Source organism: Malaclemys terrapin, chromosome 1 (genome assembly GCF_027887155.1).
Source record: "Malaclemys terrapin pileata isolate rMalTer1 chromosome 1, rMalTer1.hap1, whole genome shotgun sequence".
Classification (NCBI taxonomy): Eukaryota; Metazoa; Chordata; order Testudines; family Emydidae; genus Malaclemys; species Malaclemys terrapin.
The window spans coordinates 98,105,934-98,120,950 of record NC_071505.1 but is presented as its reverse complement, the minus strand read 5'-3'; the positions used below and the strand labels follow the sequence as shown (position 1 = coordinate 98,120,950).

The 15,017-nt window shown below is 39.6% G+C and overlaps 1 protein-coding gene across 2 annotated transcripts in view; it reads left to right on the top strand.

The window, feature by feature from the left end:
- The window catches only part of RIC8B (RIC8 guanine nucleotide exchange factor B), a 65,329-nt gene that overhangs the window by 30,263 nt on the left and 20,049 nt on the right, over positions 1-15,017 (top strand). For both annotated transcript variants that reach the window (XM_054032833.1, XM_054032824.1), the window contains 4 exons: positions 2,433-2,586; positions 3,945-4,040; positions 10,275-10,419; positions 14,340-14,484. In XM_054032833.1, the coding sequence (XP_053888808.1) occupies positions 2,433-2,586; positions 3,945-4,040; positions 10,275-10,419; positions 14,340-14,484 (540 nt within the window). The remainder of the gene's footprint in view (positions 1-2,432; positions 2,587-3,944; positions 4,041-10,274; positions 10,420-14,339; positions 14,485-15,017) is intronic.

The window sequence follows — 15,017 nt, the reverse complement described above, 5'->3', positions numbered from 1 at the left end:
AGAGCACCACATATTAGAGCAAGTGTCATTTTTGCCCACTAACAAGGTTTTAATCAAGGCATTCAGCCATGCTAAATAGTCCTTTGCTTTTGAATTTGCATATCAGGAGGGGGCTGGGAGTCTGAGTGGGTGGACGTCATGTCCCAGTGATTAATGATCTCTAGGAAGCTAGAAAGGGGAGAGTAATATACGCAGTATTTCTACCCCCTGGAGTAGGAATGCAAACGCTATTGTGCAGATCTGTGCATAGTCACTGACTTCCTGGTAGCTGGAGAATTTCATACACTCCTCTACCACAAATAAAACTGTCAGTGAAGTGACAAAGATCAGAAAGCTGGGCTTCATTTATTGAAAAGAATAGCTCAGGCACAGTGATCCAGAAAATTAATTTTGTAGGTGTTTGGGAACTCAGTTGTTTAATAAGAAACCAGTAAAAAGGGGACTTTCTATGAAAAGGCTGAAGCCACCAAATATTTGTTGAATTGAGTTCTGTTTTGTTTCTTGCTGTATGAGTGGCTAGAAACTGGATACTGTTAGATTCCTTTAAAGCATCTCTCTCTTTTAAGCAAAGTAAAATAATACAAAGACTATCGAAATTTGTTGATCTTTTTTAGAGAGGGAGCTAATATTGTGGGGAAAATAGGTCATTACATCTACTGTTTTTGAAACAAAAATACAATTTCTAATACAAATTCACAACAATATTATCTGGTGGTTTGAAAGTCTTAGACAATAGACTTTTCACTAGCATCACGATATCAAGTAGCACGATATTGCCCCCCATCTCTGTAATAATAATACCTAGCTAGATTTTTTTGTGTTTAACTTCAGTAGGGAGACTTCTGAAAGCTTTGAGGACTCTGAGGCTAAGATTATTCACTATTTTTTCAAGCACTGATATGTGATTAGCAAGACTATAAGGATATAACTACACAGCAAAAAAACATCCTTGCCTGGGCTGAGACTCAGTGTCCTACAGACTCGGGCTTGCGCTACAGCGCTTAAAATATCCATGTAGACATTCCTGCTCGGGCTCTGAAACTCCCCCTCTTCCCTAGGCTTCAGAGCCTGGGCGAGAACATCTGCACTACTATCTTTAGCACCTTAGTGCAAACCCCTTGAGCTCAAGGCTGTAGACCCAGACTCTGACACTCACTGCCATGGTTGTTTTTTGCGGTGTAGACTTACCCAAAGATGCCACTTCAGATGTACAACCTGAAACATGTTCTACAGTACTTCTTAACTGTTTTCCAGATTTATCTGTTGTTATCTTTGCTAAATGCTGGTTAGTCATCAGTCAGTAAATATAGAGAGGGTGCTTCTCTTTCAGCACCTACCTATATAGCAATGTATTAGGGAAGTTTATAAATGCAATCTAACTTTTGTTGTTCTGTCGAGAGAGCAGAATAAGGCTCTCTGATTGAAAAGGTAAATAAACCAGACCATAAAGCAGAAATTCATGACATAAAACTCCAACATGGTTTCCCAGAACAAAAGGAACCTGTGGTATAGTTTATCTTGAATTAAATAAATATTAGTCTCCATTAACTGACTTAAATATGATTTTAAAAATCAAGACATGGTCCAGTTCACTTTCATTGAATAGTACCTTCCACCACGAGTAGCCTGCTTGAAGTCAGTGGGGCTATTTGTGAAGTAAGTTACTACTCAGCATGAGTAAGGGTTTTGCAGTCTGACCCTCACTGTTTTGGGGATTCTAAAACTGTCCCTTTTTTAAAAAAATCCAGCACTTCATTACATGAACTCCAGTTTGTTTGGGTTTTTTTGTTTTGTTTTTGTTTTTTTTAAAAGCCTTAAATATCTCCCGTACGTGAGAAGTCAAGTAAAGGTGCTGATCTATGAACAGCATTTAAGACTTTTTTCCCCCTCTTCAAGGAAGATGAAATAATTGTTTTTAAAATATTCTGATACAGTCATTATTGTAACATTTAAGTATTGTAAAACTAAAACTTGTAAATTTCAAGGAAGACATTTTATGTGACCTCCTGAAAACCAATGTGTGGGTTCCCCCTACTGGGTGCAGCATCAATTAATGTAATGAACACAGTTGTTCTAGTTATGCATATACAGTACCTGCTGACATCAGTGATGCTGAAGCAGCCAGAAGTAATGAAAAGCAGCTATATTGGCCTCTCCTCCTTTAGAAATGCAACATGGGTAGTCTTGTAAGAAATTACAAAGAATAGAGAATTAAGAACGAATGTTAAGAAGTATCTTAAACTGTAGCTGTTTATGCATAGTTAGTATTCTGCTTTACATTTTCAGTTCCTTACACTATCCATTTTTTAAGCACTTAAATAGTGTTGATAATGGCATATACTTTTCAGTCAGTGTTAAAATTATCTATCTATGATTTGGGTACAGCATTTAATATGTTACTAACCCACTAACTAGATAAAAATTTCTTTCAGTAATGCAATCAACCTTTTAAGCAATATTCCAGTTTCTTGTTTGGATGTTCTCATTAGTCCATCAACCCAAGAAGAAACAGTTTTGAAATATAATGGTATGAATATGGATGCCATTCAAGTGTTGCTGGATTTCATGGAGAAAAGAATAGACAAGGTACGTGTGACACTGAAGGACTTCACAAAAGGAATGCCTCTTAGTAAGAGTAGAAATGAGCTTGAATCAGAACTCCAGATCCATACACCTTCCTCCCCTACTCCAGAACTTTAAAACGTCAAGGGGTGGGAATGATGTGAAGTTCAGTAATTTTGCAGGTCAGACTTCATTCTGGAATTTGAAAGTTCATGTGATAACTATATTAATGTAGAATTCTTCATAAATTTATGAAAAATGTCAAGAGGCATGTGATATATGAAAGTAAAACATGTCTCTCATTACACCAATATTAAAATAACAAGGAAAAGCAAAGCTTAAGAAGAGAATATCCCATTCAATCATACAGAATTTATTTACAGATGAGAAAACCATACTGATTTCCAACCCAGTTTCTAATGTGGTGATGATTCTGGATCCTTTGAACACAGTAGAGTTTAAAACATGGTTGTGGTTATAAAAAGTGACTACTGTGTGTGGGCAGTAGATGGGAACATTTTGCCTCTTGAGGCTGAGATGTCTTATTTTACTGACAAAACTTTTTATTTCTGTTAGCACTGCAGAGAATACCATCTACGTATAGAAAAGCAAGGTCAGCAAAACTTGACCAGGGCCAAGTTCAGCAGATAATTTAAATGTATGCTTAAAGTTCTGATCCAGTACTCACTGGTTTTTGAATTAAGCCTAAATGCTTTGCTGAACAAAATGTGTTGAAGTAAAGTGAATCCAAAACACACAGAAAATTGAAGGCTGAAACTTCACCATTAAATTGTGCATTGCACATAATGTTCAAAATACAAAGCAGTTGTAAATATTTTTATGACCTCCAAGGGAACTAGGTTGTCTTAAAAGACAATTTTAGTCTGAACATTTGCAGTTTATGTAACAGTCCCTTTTGAATTACTGAATGGAGCATCTGAAATTATGGATTTCGGGGAGAATTTTGGTAGTGCGTTTACATAATTGTTTCTTCAATTGTGTGTAGTAGTGTGTTTTCATGATGAGATTTTCTGTGCAAAGATTTAATTTAGAGAGAAACTTTATGTAAGATTATTATAAACCCTTGAAGGAAAAGATTTTAATGAAAATGCTGTCCCTGCAGCGAATGGTGAGACTAGCAACAGTTTATATATTGATGACATTTTTAAGAATTTTTGATTATACTGAGAAGGAAAAATCTTTTTGTCATTGCGAACATAAGAATTATTCTTTTCCACTTGACTGTATACAATAAATAATTAATGTGGCTAATTTAGTAAAGTTTCAAGCAAACCACACCCATACTGAATGCATATAATATATACTTGTCTGACTCTTGTAATTCAGCTGGTGTTTGGGTTGTTTTTATAATTCCACTTTAGGGAAGCAGCTACAGAGAGGGTCTGACTCCAGTTCTCAGTTTGCTAACAGAATGTTGCCGAGCTCATCGGAACATCAGGAAGTTTATCAAAGCTCAGGTAAGATTCAGATATAAATTTAGAAGTCTGAAAATAAAACATGCAGCAAAATCTTTCGGGCTTCTACAGCACAGAGAACATAGACTCATAGACTTTAAGGTCAGAAGGGACCATTATGATCATCTGGTCTGACCCCCTGCATGATGCAGGCCGCAAGACCCTTCCCTGGACTCTGCCGTTGAAGTCCCCAATCCTGTGTTTTAGTGACTTCAATCGGCTGAGACCCTCCTGCTAGTGATCCCTGCCCCATGCTGCGGAGGAAGGCGAAAAACCTCCAGAGGCTCAGCCAATCTACCCTGGAGGAAAATTCCTTCCCGACCCCAAATATGGCGATCAGTAATACCCCGAGCATATAGGCAAGAGTCTCTAGCCTGACCCTTGTTGGCCATTATGCTATTCATGTACCATTGCTTGGTCTTCCTTGGCTACTATGTTTTACCATTAAACCATTCCCTCCATAAACTTATCCAACTTAATCTTCAAACCAGATAGGTCCGTCGCCCCCACCGTTTCCCTCGGAAGGCCGTTCCAATATTTGACCCCTCTGACGGTCAGAAACCTTCGTCTAATTTCAAGCCTGAACTTCCCCACGGCCAGTTTATATCCATTCGTTCTCGTGTCCACATTAGTACTAAGCTGGAATAATTCCTCTCCCTCCCTTGTATTAACCCCTCTGATATATTTGAAGATAGCAATCATATCCCCCCTCAGCCTTCGCTTTGTCAGACTAAACAACCCAAGCTCCTCTAGTCTCTTTTCATACGACAGGTTTTCCATTCCTCTGATCATCTTAGTCGCCCTTCTCTGCACCCGTTCCAGTTTGAGTTCATCTTTTTTAAACATGGGAGACCAGAACTGCACACAGTACTCCAAATGAGGTCTCACCAGCGCCTTATACAACGGAAGCAGGACCTCCCTATCCCTACTAGATATACCTCGCCTAATACACCCCAAGACCGCAATGGCTTTTTTCACCGCCACGTCACATTGTCGACTCATAGTTATCCTGCGGTCCACAAGGACCCCTAGGTCCTTCTCCTCTTCCGTTACTTCTAACCAATGCGTCCCCATCTTGTAACTAAAATTGTTATTATTCATCCCCAAGTGCATCACCTTACACTTTTCACTATTAAATTTCATCCTATTTCTGATACTCCAATTCACAAGCTCATTCAAGTCTCCTTGTAGAATATCCCTGTCCTCCTCCGAGTTTGCAACTCCTCCCACCTTCGTATCATCCGCAAACTTTATCAGCCCACTCTTGCAATCGGTCCCGAGGTCAGTTATAAATAGATTAAATAAAATGGGTCCCAAAACTGAACCTTGAGGCACTCCACTAGTAACCTCCCTCCAGCCCGACAATTCACCCTTTAATACGACCCGCTGCATTCTCCCCATTAACCAATTCCTTATCCACCTCTGGATTTTCATTTCGATCCCCATGTTTTTCATTTTAACCAATAATTCCTCATGGGGTACTGTATCAAACGCTTTACTGAAATCCAGGTATATTAGGTCCACCGCATTTCCCTTATCTAAGAAGTCCGTTACTTTCTCAACGAAGGAGATCAGATTCGTTTGGCACGATCTGCCCTTCGTAAAACCATGCTGTAATTTATCGCATTTGCCATTAACCTCAAGGTCCTCAACTAGTTTCTCTTTCAGAATTTTCTCCAGCACCTTGCACACTACTGATGTTAAACTAACAGGCCTATAGTTACCCGGGTCACGTTTTTTCTCTTTCTTGAAAATAGGAACCACATTGGCTATTCTCCAGTCTAACGGGACCACCCCCGAGTTTACAGATTCATTAAATATAATTGCTAATGGGCCTGCTATTTCCCGCGCCAATTCCTTCAATATTCTCGGATGAAGATCGTCCGGTTCACCCGACTTAGTCACATTTAAGGTGTTCTAGTTTTGTTTCTACCTCGGATGCGGTAATCCCCCATCCTGTATGCCCCTCTGTAACGATGCTAGTATCCCTAATACCTTCACTGGCCTCATTAAACACCGATGCAAAATATTCATTGAGATATTGCGCCATGCCTAGATTATTTTTAATCTCCTCTCTGGCTATAGTCTTCAGCGGTCCCACTTCTTCTTCCTTTGCTTTCTTCCTATTTATATGGCTGTAAAACCTCTTGCTATTGCTTTTAATTCCCCTTGCTAAGTCCAACTCTACATGGCCTTTGGCCTTTCTCACTCTATCTCTACATTCTCTGACTTCACTAAGGTAAGTTTCCTTACTTATCCCTCCCCTCTTCCATCTTTGTACGCTTTCTGTTTTTTCCTAATCGCCCCTTTCAGTCGGTCGCTCATCCAGCTCGGTCTAAATCTCTTGCTTAGTAATCTTTTTCCCTTTTTGGGGATACAGGCCTCTGACAGCTCATGCATCTTTAACTTAAAGTAATCCCAGGCTTCTTCTGCCTTTAGATCCCTTAATACGTTTGCCCAATCCACTTCCCCTACCAGTCCCCTTAATTTGTTAAAATTGGCCTTTTTAAAATTATAAACCCTAGTCTTTGACTTAATTCTGGTACTCCTTCCATTTAGTTTAAACCGAATTAGCTCATGATCACTGGAGCCCAAGTTGTCCCCCACTACCACTTCCTCAACAAGGTCCTCACTACTTACCAGAATCAAATCTAAAATGGCCTCCCCCCTCGTCGGCTCAGCTACCACTTGATAAAGGAATTGATCCGCAAGCACATCTAGGAACATCTGAGCCCTATTATTGCTACTAGCGTTTGTTCCCCAATCTATATCCGGGAAGTTAAAGTCCCCCATAATTACACAGTTTCTATTAGTATTTACTTCCCTTAATACATTAAATAGTTCCTTATCCATATCCTGGGTCGATCCCGGCGGTCTATAGCACACCCCAAGCACTATCCCCGGAGAGGCTCTAGTAGTCCTTTTACCCAGCTTGAGTATCGCCCAGACGGACTCCGTGTTTTCTATTCCATCCACTATTATTTCTTTACAGCTTATTTCACTATTGACATACAATGCCACCCCCCCCACCTTTACCTTTATCCCGGTCTTTCCTAAACAGCACATACCCCTCCATACCTGCATTCCAGTCGTGACTGCCATTCCACCACGTTTGTTATTCCTACGATATCCGGTTTCAATTCTCGGACCAAGAGCTCCAATTCCTCCATTTTATTACCTAGGCTTCTCGCATTGGTGTACAAACACCCTAATGTATGTCGTTTAGCCTGTCTCCCATTAGTAGCACTGTATGTTGTGGGCCTCTTTGTGTTCGTCCCCCCTGTCCTTCCTATGTCCAATCTCATCTCCCCGGCTATGTCTCCTCTTATTACACTCAGCTTTTCAATACTGGAAACTGGCGTGGAGATTAACTGTGCATCTCCCAACCATCTCCCCAAACTTCCTAGTTTAAAGCTCTTTTGATAAGATGAGCCAGCCTCCCTCCCAGCAGTCTATTTCCTTCCCTACTCAGGTGAAGCCCATCCCGCGAGAACAGGTGTCTGTCCCCGAAAGCCTCCCAGTGGCCATACATCCCAAAGCCCTCCTTATAGCACCACTCTCTTAGCCAACTATTTATCCTTACAATCCTATCAGCCCTTTGCTGCCCTTCCCTCGGAACAGGCAGAATCCCACTAAAGATAACCTGAGCCTCTATCTCCTTGAGAGTCTTTCCCAGCCTGGCATAATCTCCCTTGATTCTCTCTAACGAGAACCTAGCCGTGTCATTTGTTCCTACATGAAGGATTATCAAGGGGTTCTTACCTGCTCCTAATCTAACATTGATGCCTGAATATAAAACAGCTTGTATTTTAACATTTCTCTTAAAGTTGTCTATATCCATAAGCAACTGCAAGATCTGTTGCCTTCTGTCAGCTCAATGACAAAAACATTGATCTACATTAAGTGTTTTCAGTGCAATGTCATAATTTGATTTCAATGTAATATAAAGGGAATGAACATTAATGTCACCTTATAAATGCAGGATAATGACCTTAAATCATTGTATCAGCAAATAAAAATCCAACAATAAAATATTTGACAGACTGAAGAACTTTAAATTCTCCTTCAAATTAAAAATACAAAATGTAAGACTTGGGATGTAACCTCAAGGTACCTCTATAATGATAAAATATACAGAGGGGGACTGGACAAATTGTTTCAATTACAAGAAGATGCCTGGGTCCTTGGCTTAATTCGATTGCATGGGCCCCCTTCCATGGCTTATGCCACAAAGCCTTCAATTCAGCAACATTATGGCGGAGTCTGAGGCTGTAGTGTATGAGATTAGAGGACTTTTTCCTATAAGTCTATGAGACTTGTGCGCCTAAATCCATTAGTCACTTCTGAAAATTTGCCCCATAATTAATAAAATAGCACTACAACTGTATGGAAGCTAGTCAGTCCATCAGTGTTTTGGTGCCCTTCAGCTAAGCTTTAGTCATAAATTACAATACATCAGCAGAAATGAATCCATGGTGTTGGAGCTTTATGACTTAACTGCTGTGCGTAAATTGTATTCCCACGGTGAAATTCATCCCTATGCAGAGGGCTAGCTCAAGGCTTGGGCACCATTGAAGCCCTTAAAATAGGTCTTAAGTGGAGCATGAGCCCCATGCTGGCCCTCTGCATGGGGGTGAATTTGATCCCATGTTTAAAAATTCAAGACTTTTGGTAACTTCTGCAATTTTAACTGTCTGCTAAAGTGCAATGGAAAAACTTTCAAAATGCCCCCTGCCAAGCAAGGAGGAAGCAGAATAGAAATTGAGTCCCAGCTGCATCACTGTCTCCTGTGGCTACTACTAGGATGATGCAGCTTCCAAATTACACCCTACTCAGGGCTGTGCCTGAAATCATAGTCTAGGTCTTTATATTCTACCACATATCTTCTCTGCATCTTTTCTTCTCCCCTCCCCCCCTTTTTATTTTTTTTGTTAGGGGCCCTTCAATGAAAGTCTGGTCTTTTACTTTCAAGAAATTGGCACTTGCTGCATATTCCCCACCTGAACCCATATTCATTTGTTTGACAGTCATTTCCCTAGGAACATGTTCTGATTATTACACACAAATTACATTAAAAGTACACTACTGAGGTGGTGAAGTCAAGCACTCAAAAGTTAGGAAATGCCAGAATTAAGATTGCCTTAATATGGTCACCTCATGCGTATGCATTAGGATGTAATTTCTAATTACATGATCATAATGCATAAGAACAAAGGGGCCAAATTAAGAGTGCACAGGCAACCTTTATTACGGCATTTCCCAACTTTTGAGTGCTTGACTTTGCATCCTTAGTCATGCTCTTTTAATACAGTTTTTTGTGTGTAATTCCCATGATTCCTAAAAAAACCCAAATTCCATCATGTGAAATCCTATTGATACTCACGTGGCTCATCAGCAGGGTTGGAACCTTTGAATCCACTGTGCACATCTCTGCTATTTGATCTAACAGAGTAACTGATAGGAATAGTAAGTTGTCATCCTTCATGTGGATCAGCACTAGAGGGGGATGAGATGCACACTTTGCCATTGAGTTTCACAGATAGTCGCTGATAGCAGAGGGATGGTGAGACTCGGGAATCTTGGATTCCATTCCAAGGTCTGGAAGAGTGTTCGCTTGTTCTAGTGGGCACAAGCTCTTCTGCCCATTTCCCCCTCAGCCCTATCCCCTCCAACCTTTTGTTGTCTGTGCTGTCTTCCCATTCCCTGACATCTTCTCCTAGTCCCATTTTCCTTGCCTTCCTTGTCCCTGTCCCAGTCTCCTTTTTCAGCACCTCATCCAATCAATCTCCCTCTCTTCTCTTCACCACACACACACCCCTACCTACTGGCTCCCAGTTCTACGTTCCCTCCCTGATCTCATTGTTCCCCTTCCCTGGCTTTTTTTGGAAAGAAGACTATGGGGGAGACAGGCTAGAGCCCTGACATTATTTGGGATAAAGGTGACAGAAGAGGGGAAACAAATGTATTCTAAGGCAGGAGTCTTTTTTCAGTCGTCTGCAGAGGTCCCAGCAAACCCATGCAGCTAGCTGGGCTCTAGGCACCTTTGGAAGATAGGCTTTATATTGCAGATATCCTACTTACAAACTTGTTGCTGCTTTGCTTGGGTGGGATTTAAGCTTGTTCCATATATTATTTTCCAAGAAATCAACATTTGCAATGTTTTTCCTTTCCATGTACTATATTACATTCTTCCAGGAATGTATGGTATTTTCACTTTTTTTCTTTTCATGACACTAGGTATTGCCCCCATTAAGAGATGTATCAAATCGTCCTGAAGTTGGCACAACAGTGAGAAACAAACTTGTGCGCCTTATGACACATGTCGACCTTGGAGTAAAGCAAATTGCAGCAGAATTCCTTTTTGTCCTTTGTAAGGAGAGAGGTATAAATCAATTTTGTTTTTCCTTTTATTCTAATTACAGCAAGACTTTAGGAAGATCTTCTTATTTCTGTAACCCTCCCAATTCCAGATATGTCCTTTAGTTTAAAAGTACTTCAGAGAGGTAGCTGCGTTAGTCTGTATCAACAAAAACAACGAGGACTCCTTGTGGCACCTTAGTACTGTTTGTGATACTGCTAAAATCATGCCTACTGTTTTTCATCGTTAATCAAATATTATATAATGGTTTCCATTTTCTAGCTACAACATGTATATAGTTACTCTGCAATGGGGCATTACATAGTACTAATATCATAATTAGTGTATCCTGACAGAATTGAGCTTCATTTTTGGGGTCTGGCCATTCTAACTAAACAGTAGTTGTAAATTACTGAAATTATTTTATACTACTTTACATATTTTCCCCCCTGCTTTTCCCAAACAAGCAGACCGATTGTTCTGTCTGCTTCCAGGCAGCACATACACCTACCATGTTTCTGTGTAATATTAAATAGATTTTATTTCTCCTCTTTAAATGAAACTAACACCTCTTAATGGCCTAGTTAATTCTGTGTTGGTGGAAGTGTGTCCTTCAAATATCTTCTTTAAAAAATACTGAAAATCAAATTTTAATTGCCTTCCAGAGATATGTGGCTTCAGTTAAAAACTGGAGCCCTAGTTGACAAATAAGATTATTTAGTACCAAAAATGTGCTGGGTGCTTCTGAGACAAACAGGAAGACAGCAGTCAATGCCTCAAAGATGGAACATAATTTACTGGAAATAAATTGTGATCAGATCAGACTAAATACCTTGATTATCCAAACTCTTTCCTGACATATATTTAATGGTTTCTTTTCCTTTTCAGTAATACGCTTTATGAACTCTTCAAATCGCAAAATAAGTGTTTTCAAAGTTTGATATCTAACGAAAAATCTAGTACCAATCCAGTAAATAATGTTCAAGTATAACTGTACTTACACAGCCTAGTCTACAGTACAGCAACCTACAGTAAAAAATTACTTTAAGAGCTTTTCTCATCATATATAAAAATCATTTATAAATCTATAATCTCTTAATTTGATAAATTTACCCAAAATTACAAGCCAGGTGACTAGAATGTTCTGTTTATCATGGAATTGATAGTGGCAGAACAAGCTTCTTTACACTGCCCTGGTAATCTGCTTCAACCTGGGTGTAAGAGTTATTTAGGTTGCATGCTTTTTCTGTCTTTGGCCCCTCGTCTAAGAATGCCAGTGGCACCAGCTGTAGATTCTATCTGTAAGCTTTTTGCTGTAGCTGTTCAGTGCCCAAAACTCTCACTGACTTCAAGCAAAGTATCTTATTTGATTTCAATGGGAGTCCCATGTTCAGAGCAGCTGCAAAACAGGGTACCAGGAACTGGACTGAGCAAACTAATTCTTTTTTCTTACCACTAGGCCCCAAAATATTAATATGTAAATTACTTCTGATCACTGCCAAGTTGGATAGGATTTCACCCCAGTGCAGAGGGAATGTGCAAGACGCTCCATGCAGTTTAAACCTTGTGCAAAGGGCTTAAGTGGGGGAGGAGAGGGCCCCTATACTGGTGTAAATTTTACCCTTGATGAGTATAAATTCAGATATACTTATTTCAACATATAGCCACTATCTTGGAATCTCTGTTACTAAGATCATGACAGCAATTGCTTTTATAGCTTAATTTCTTGTTTAATATCAGATTTGGGCATAAGCATGCTTGTGGATTACCTTTGTATGGTATAGGGACAATCACTTTTGTAATTCTGCATTCAGAGAAGGTGATTCTTGGAATTGCTGTTTGAAAAAAGAGGTTTTTTTGCACAACCATGCAAAGTCTAGGCCTTTGCCCTTGTAGAAGTGTCCTACTTTTTCTCCTGGGAATATACTGTGGCATCTCTCTTGCTCTCTTTCTTTTTAATGCTCATTCTCCCTTAAGACCCTACCTTTTGGTGACCTTCTTTTGAATAAGGAAGGCTGAATGGACTCTATTAGGAGAACATCAGGATCTGTTCTATTGCATATTAACCAAAGGGGTCACTGCATAGCAATGTAGCATAGTCCCCATAAGGGATGAGTAGACTGTGTTTGCAGTTCTCCAAGCCCCTACTGGCCTGGTACGCAAGAGAATGGGTTTGGAAACTGGCTTCTTGTAAGTGCCCTCCATTTCAAGTCATGATTCTGTGTTGATAAAGCTTAGAAACTGATTTTCTGTCTCCCACATCCAGTTCTCATTCTGCTAGTGTCACACAGAGAATTTGTGGGGAAAAGTAACAATCTGCTGTAGGTTTAAAAAACCACTTGTTTCTAAAAAAAAAAAAAAAAAAATCCTTGTGTATGCTTGGTGAAAAATGCTTTGTGCCATGTGATCTTTCTTTCAGATGGCTGTACTGAGAAAAGTGACTGTCATTTTTTTCTCATATACTGGCTGCATAAATTATGTGGGTTTTTCCCCTTTCTAACAATGACCAGCCTTAATACTACAGAAGGAGAGGCTAAACTCTTCTTCTGTAACTGATAGGATGACCTTGTTTCCAGAACATTAAGCGTGATGCATTCTGCCATTGCTGGACTATGCGCTCTGTAAATAATATATGCATGGTGCTGTGTCTCAAACATTTTTTTTCAATAAATGTTATCCTTTCACTGTCACTATGGATAGTATAGGTAAGTTACAGAAGCATTGGAGCCAAATCCTGCTGTCATTAGTCACTTGACTATTCCCACTGAAGTCACTGGGATTAGCGTATGTCAATCGAGCAGAATTTTGCCCATAGCTGTGAACCTCGGATTAAAAAGAAACCACATTTCTCAAGGAAGATAATTTCTTGAAAATGATTATGTCCACATTGCATGGAAATACGTAAGTTTCAAGCAATAATATTGAAAACAAAATTCAAAAACATGAAATTTTGCCAGTAGTACCAACCAAGAATTTTCTAGTTAGCTGCCCTAAATAACAGTAGCACAAATATAAAAAGTGAAGATCACTTTGTCAGTGGAGGTAGGGGTTTGAAAACCACAGAAAATTGACCAAATATGAAAGGATTCAGTGAACTTTCTAGACCATTTAGGAAAATGTTGCCAGTAAGTTTTATCTTTGGTCAGTAGGTGTTAAAAAGCTATTTTATTCTTTAGGTTTCCATAGAAAATAAAACAAGGTGTTCTAATAGTGGCTGGAGTAATAATACTTAGCACTTATAGTCAACATTTCCAGAGGAGTCTAAAGAAGTTAGGTGACCCAATCCCAATGATTTTCGGTGGGAGTTGGGAACCCAACTCTCTTAAGCGCCTTTGAAAATCCCAGCCTACATTATTTATCAAACCAAATAAAGCACTGTTGTTGGGGTTTTTTTGTTTTTGTTTGTTTTTTGGGGGTGTGTGTGCACGTCACAATCATTGGTTTAACTCTTCAGACCTCCTGTTAAGTAGTTTATTAGCTTCTTCATTGTGCAGATGAGGAAACTGAGATGAAATGGTAGTTACTGCATGAGCCACAAAAAGAGCAGAGTTTAGAGCCAGGATTAGAATTTTGGGAATTCCTGGGTCCCAATCCTGATTCATACCACTGGACCCCACCTTCCTGTCAAGAGTTAGAATACACACTTTCACTTATCACCACTTTTCAGCCTCCTGAAAATTTGCCTGTTTTATATCATTTTGTCAGACAAAACTTAAATTTGCCATCTTTATGGCTTATTAAACAATCAAAAGCGACTGACCTTGGGACCGATTTAAAATGTAATACCTCACTTCTGCCTTTTTCAGCTATTTCATAGAGCACACTGGTCCCCATATAAAGAAGTTATCTTTTAAAACCCATTTTAAAGATGATACTAATGTTGCACTTTGTACTGTAATTAAATTAACTGTTAGCTTAATACATTGATCTTTGTCTCGTTGCAGTTGACAACTTGTTGAAGTATACAGGCTATGGTAATGCAGCAGGACTGCTGGCAGCAAGGGGCCTGTTAGCAGGAGGAAGGGGAGATCATTGGTACTCCGATGATGAAGATACAGACACTGAAGAATATAAATCGGCAAAGCCAAAGTACAGTACTATTTTTTTTTTCTTTTTGTTACCGTCACCCAGCCCACTGTGTTTTTGAGTTGGTTTCCTCCTCTCTGCCCTTTTTCAAAGGGGTCCATCATAGCATACAACTTTGGAGTGGTGTGTGTTTACATGGACTGTTGTCTTCCACAGACTTTATGAAGGTTTTCAGTGTTGTTCTGATCTAGTGTTTCTGGGGTTCAAGTGTAACTTTATTGTCTGTTGTTCATCCTTGAATGCTGCCTCCATAACTTCATCAATTGCAACAAATTTGATAAGTGATAGAGAACTGACTAGCTCTACGCTGGGATGTTTCTGTATTAACCAGTTTTAGATGTATGGTGTGTAGGGCCCTACCAAATTCACGGTTCGCTCTAGTCAATTTCACAGCCACAGGGTCTTAAAATTGGTCAATTTCATATATTTATATCTGAAATTTCATGGTGGTGTAACTGGGCGTCCTGATCCAAAAGTGGATCATGCGGGGGGTGGGGGAGGAAGGGGTGTCCTAAAGCTGTTGTGTGGGGGTTGGG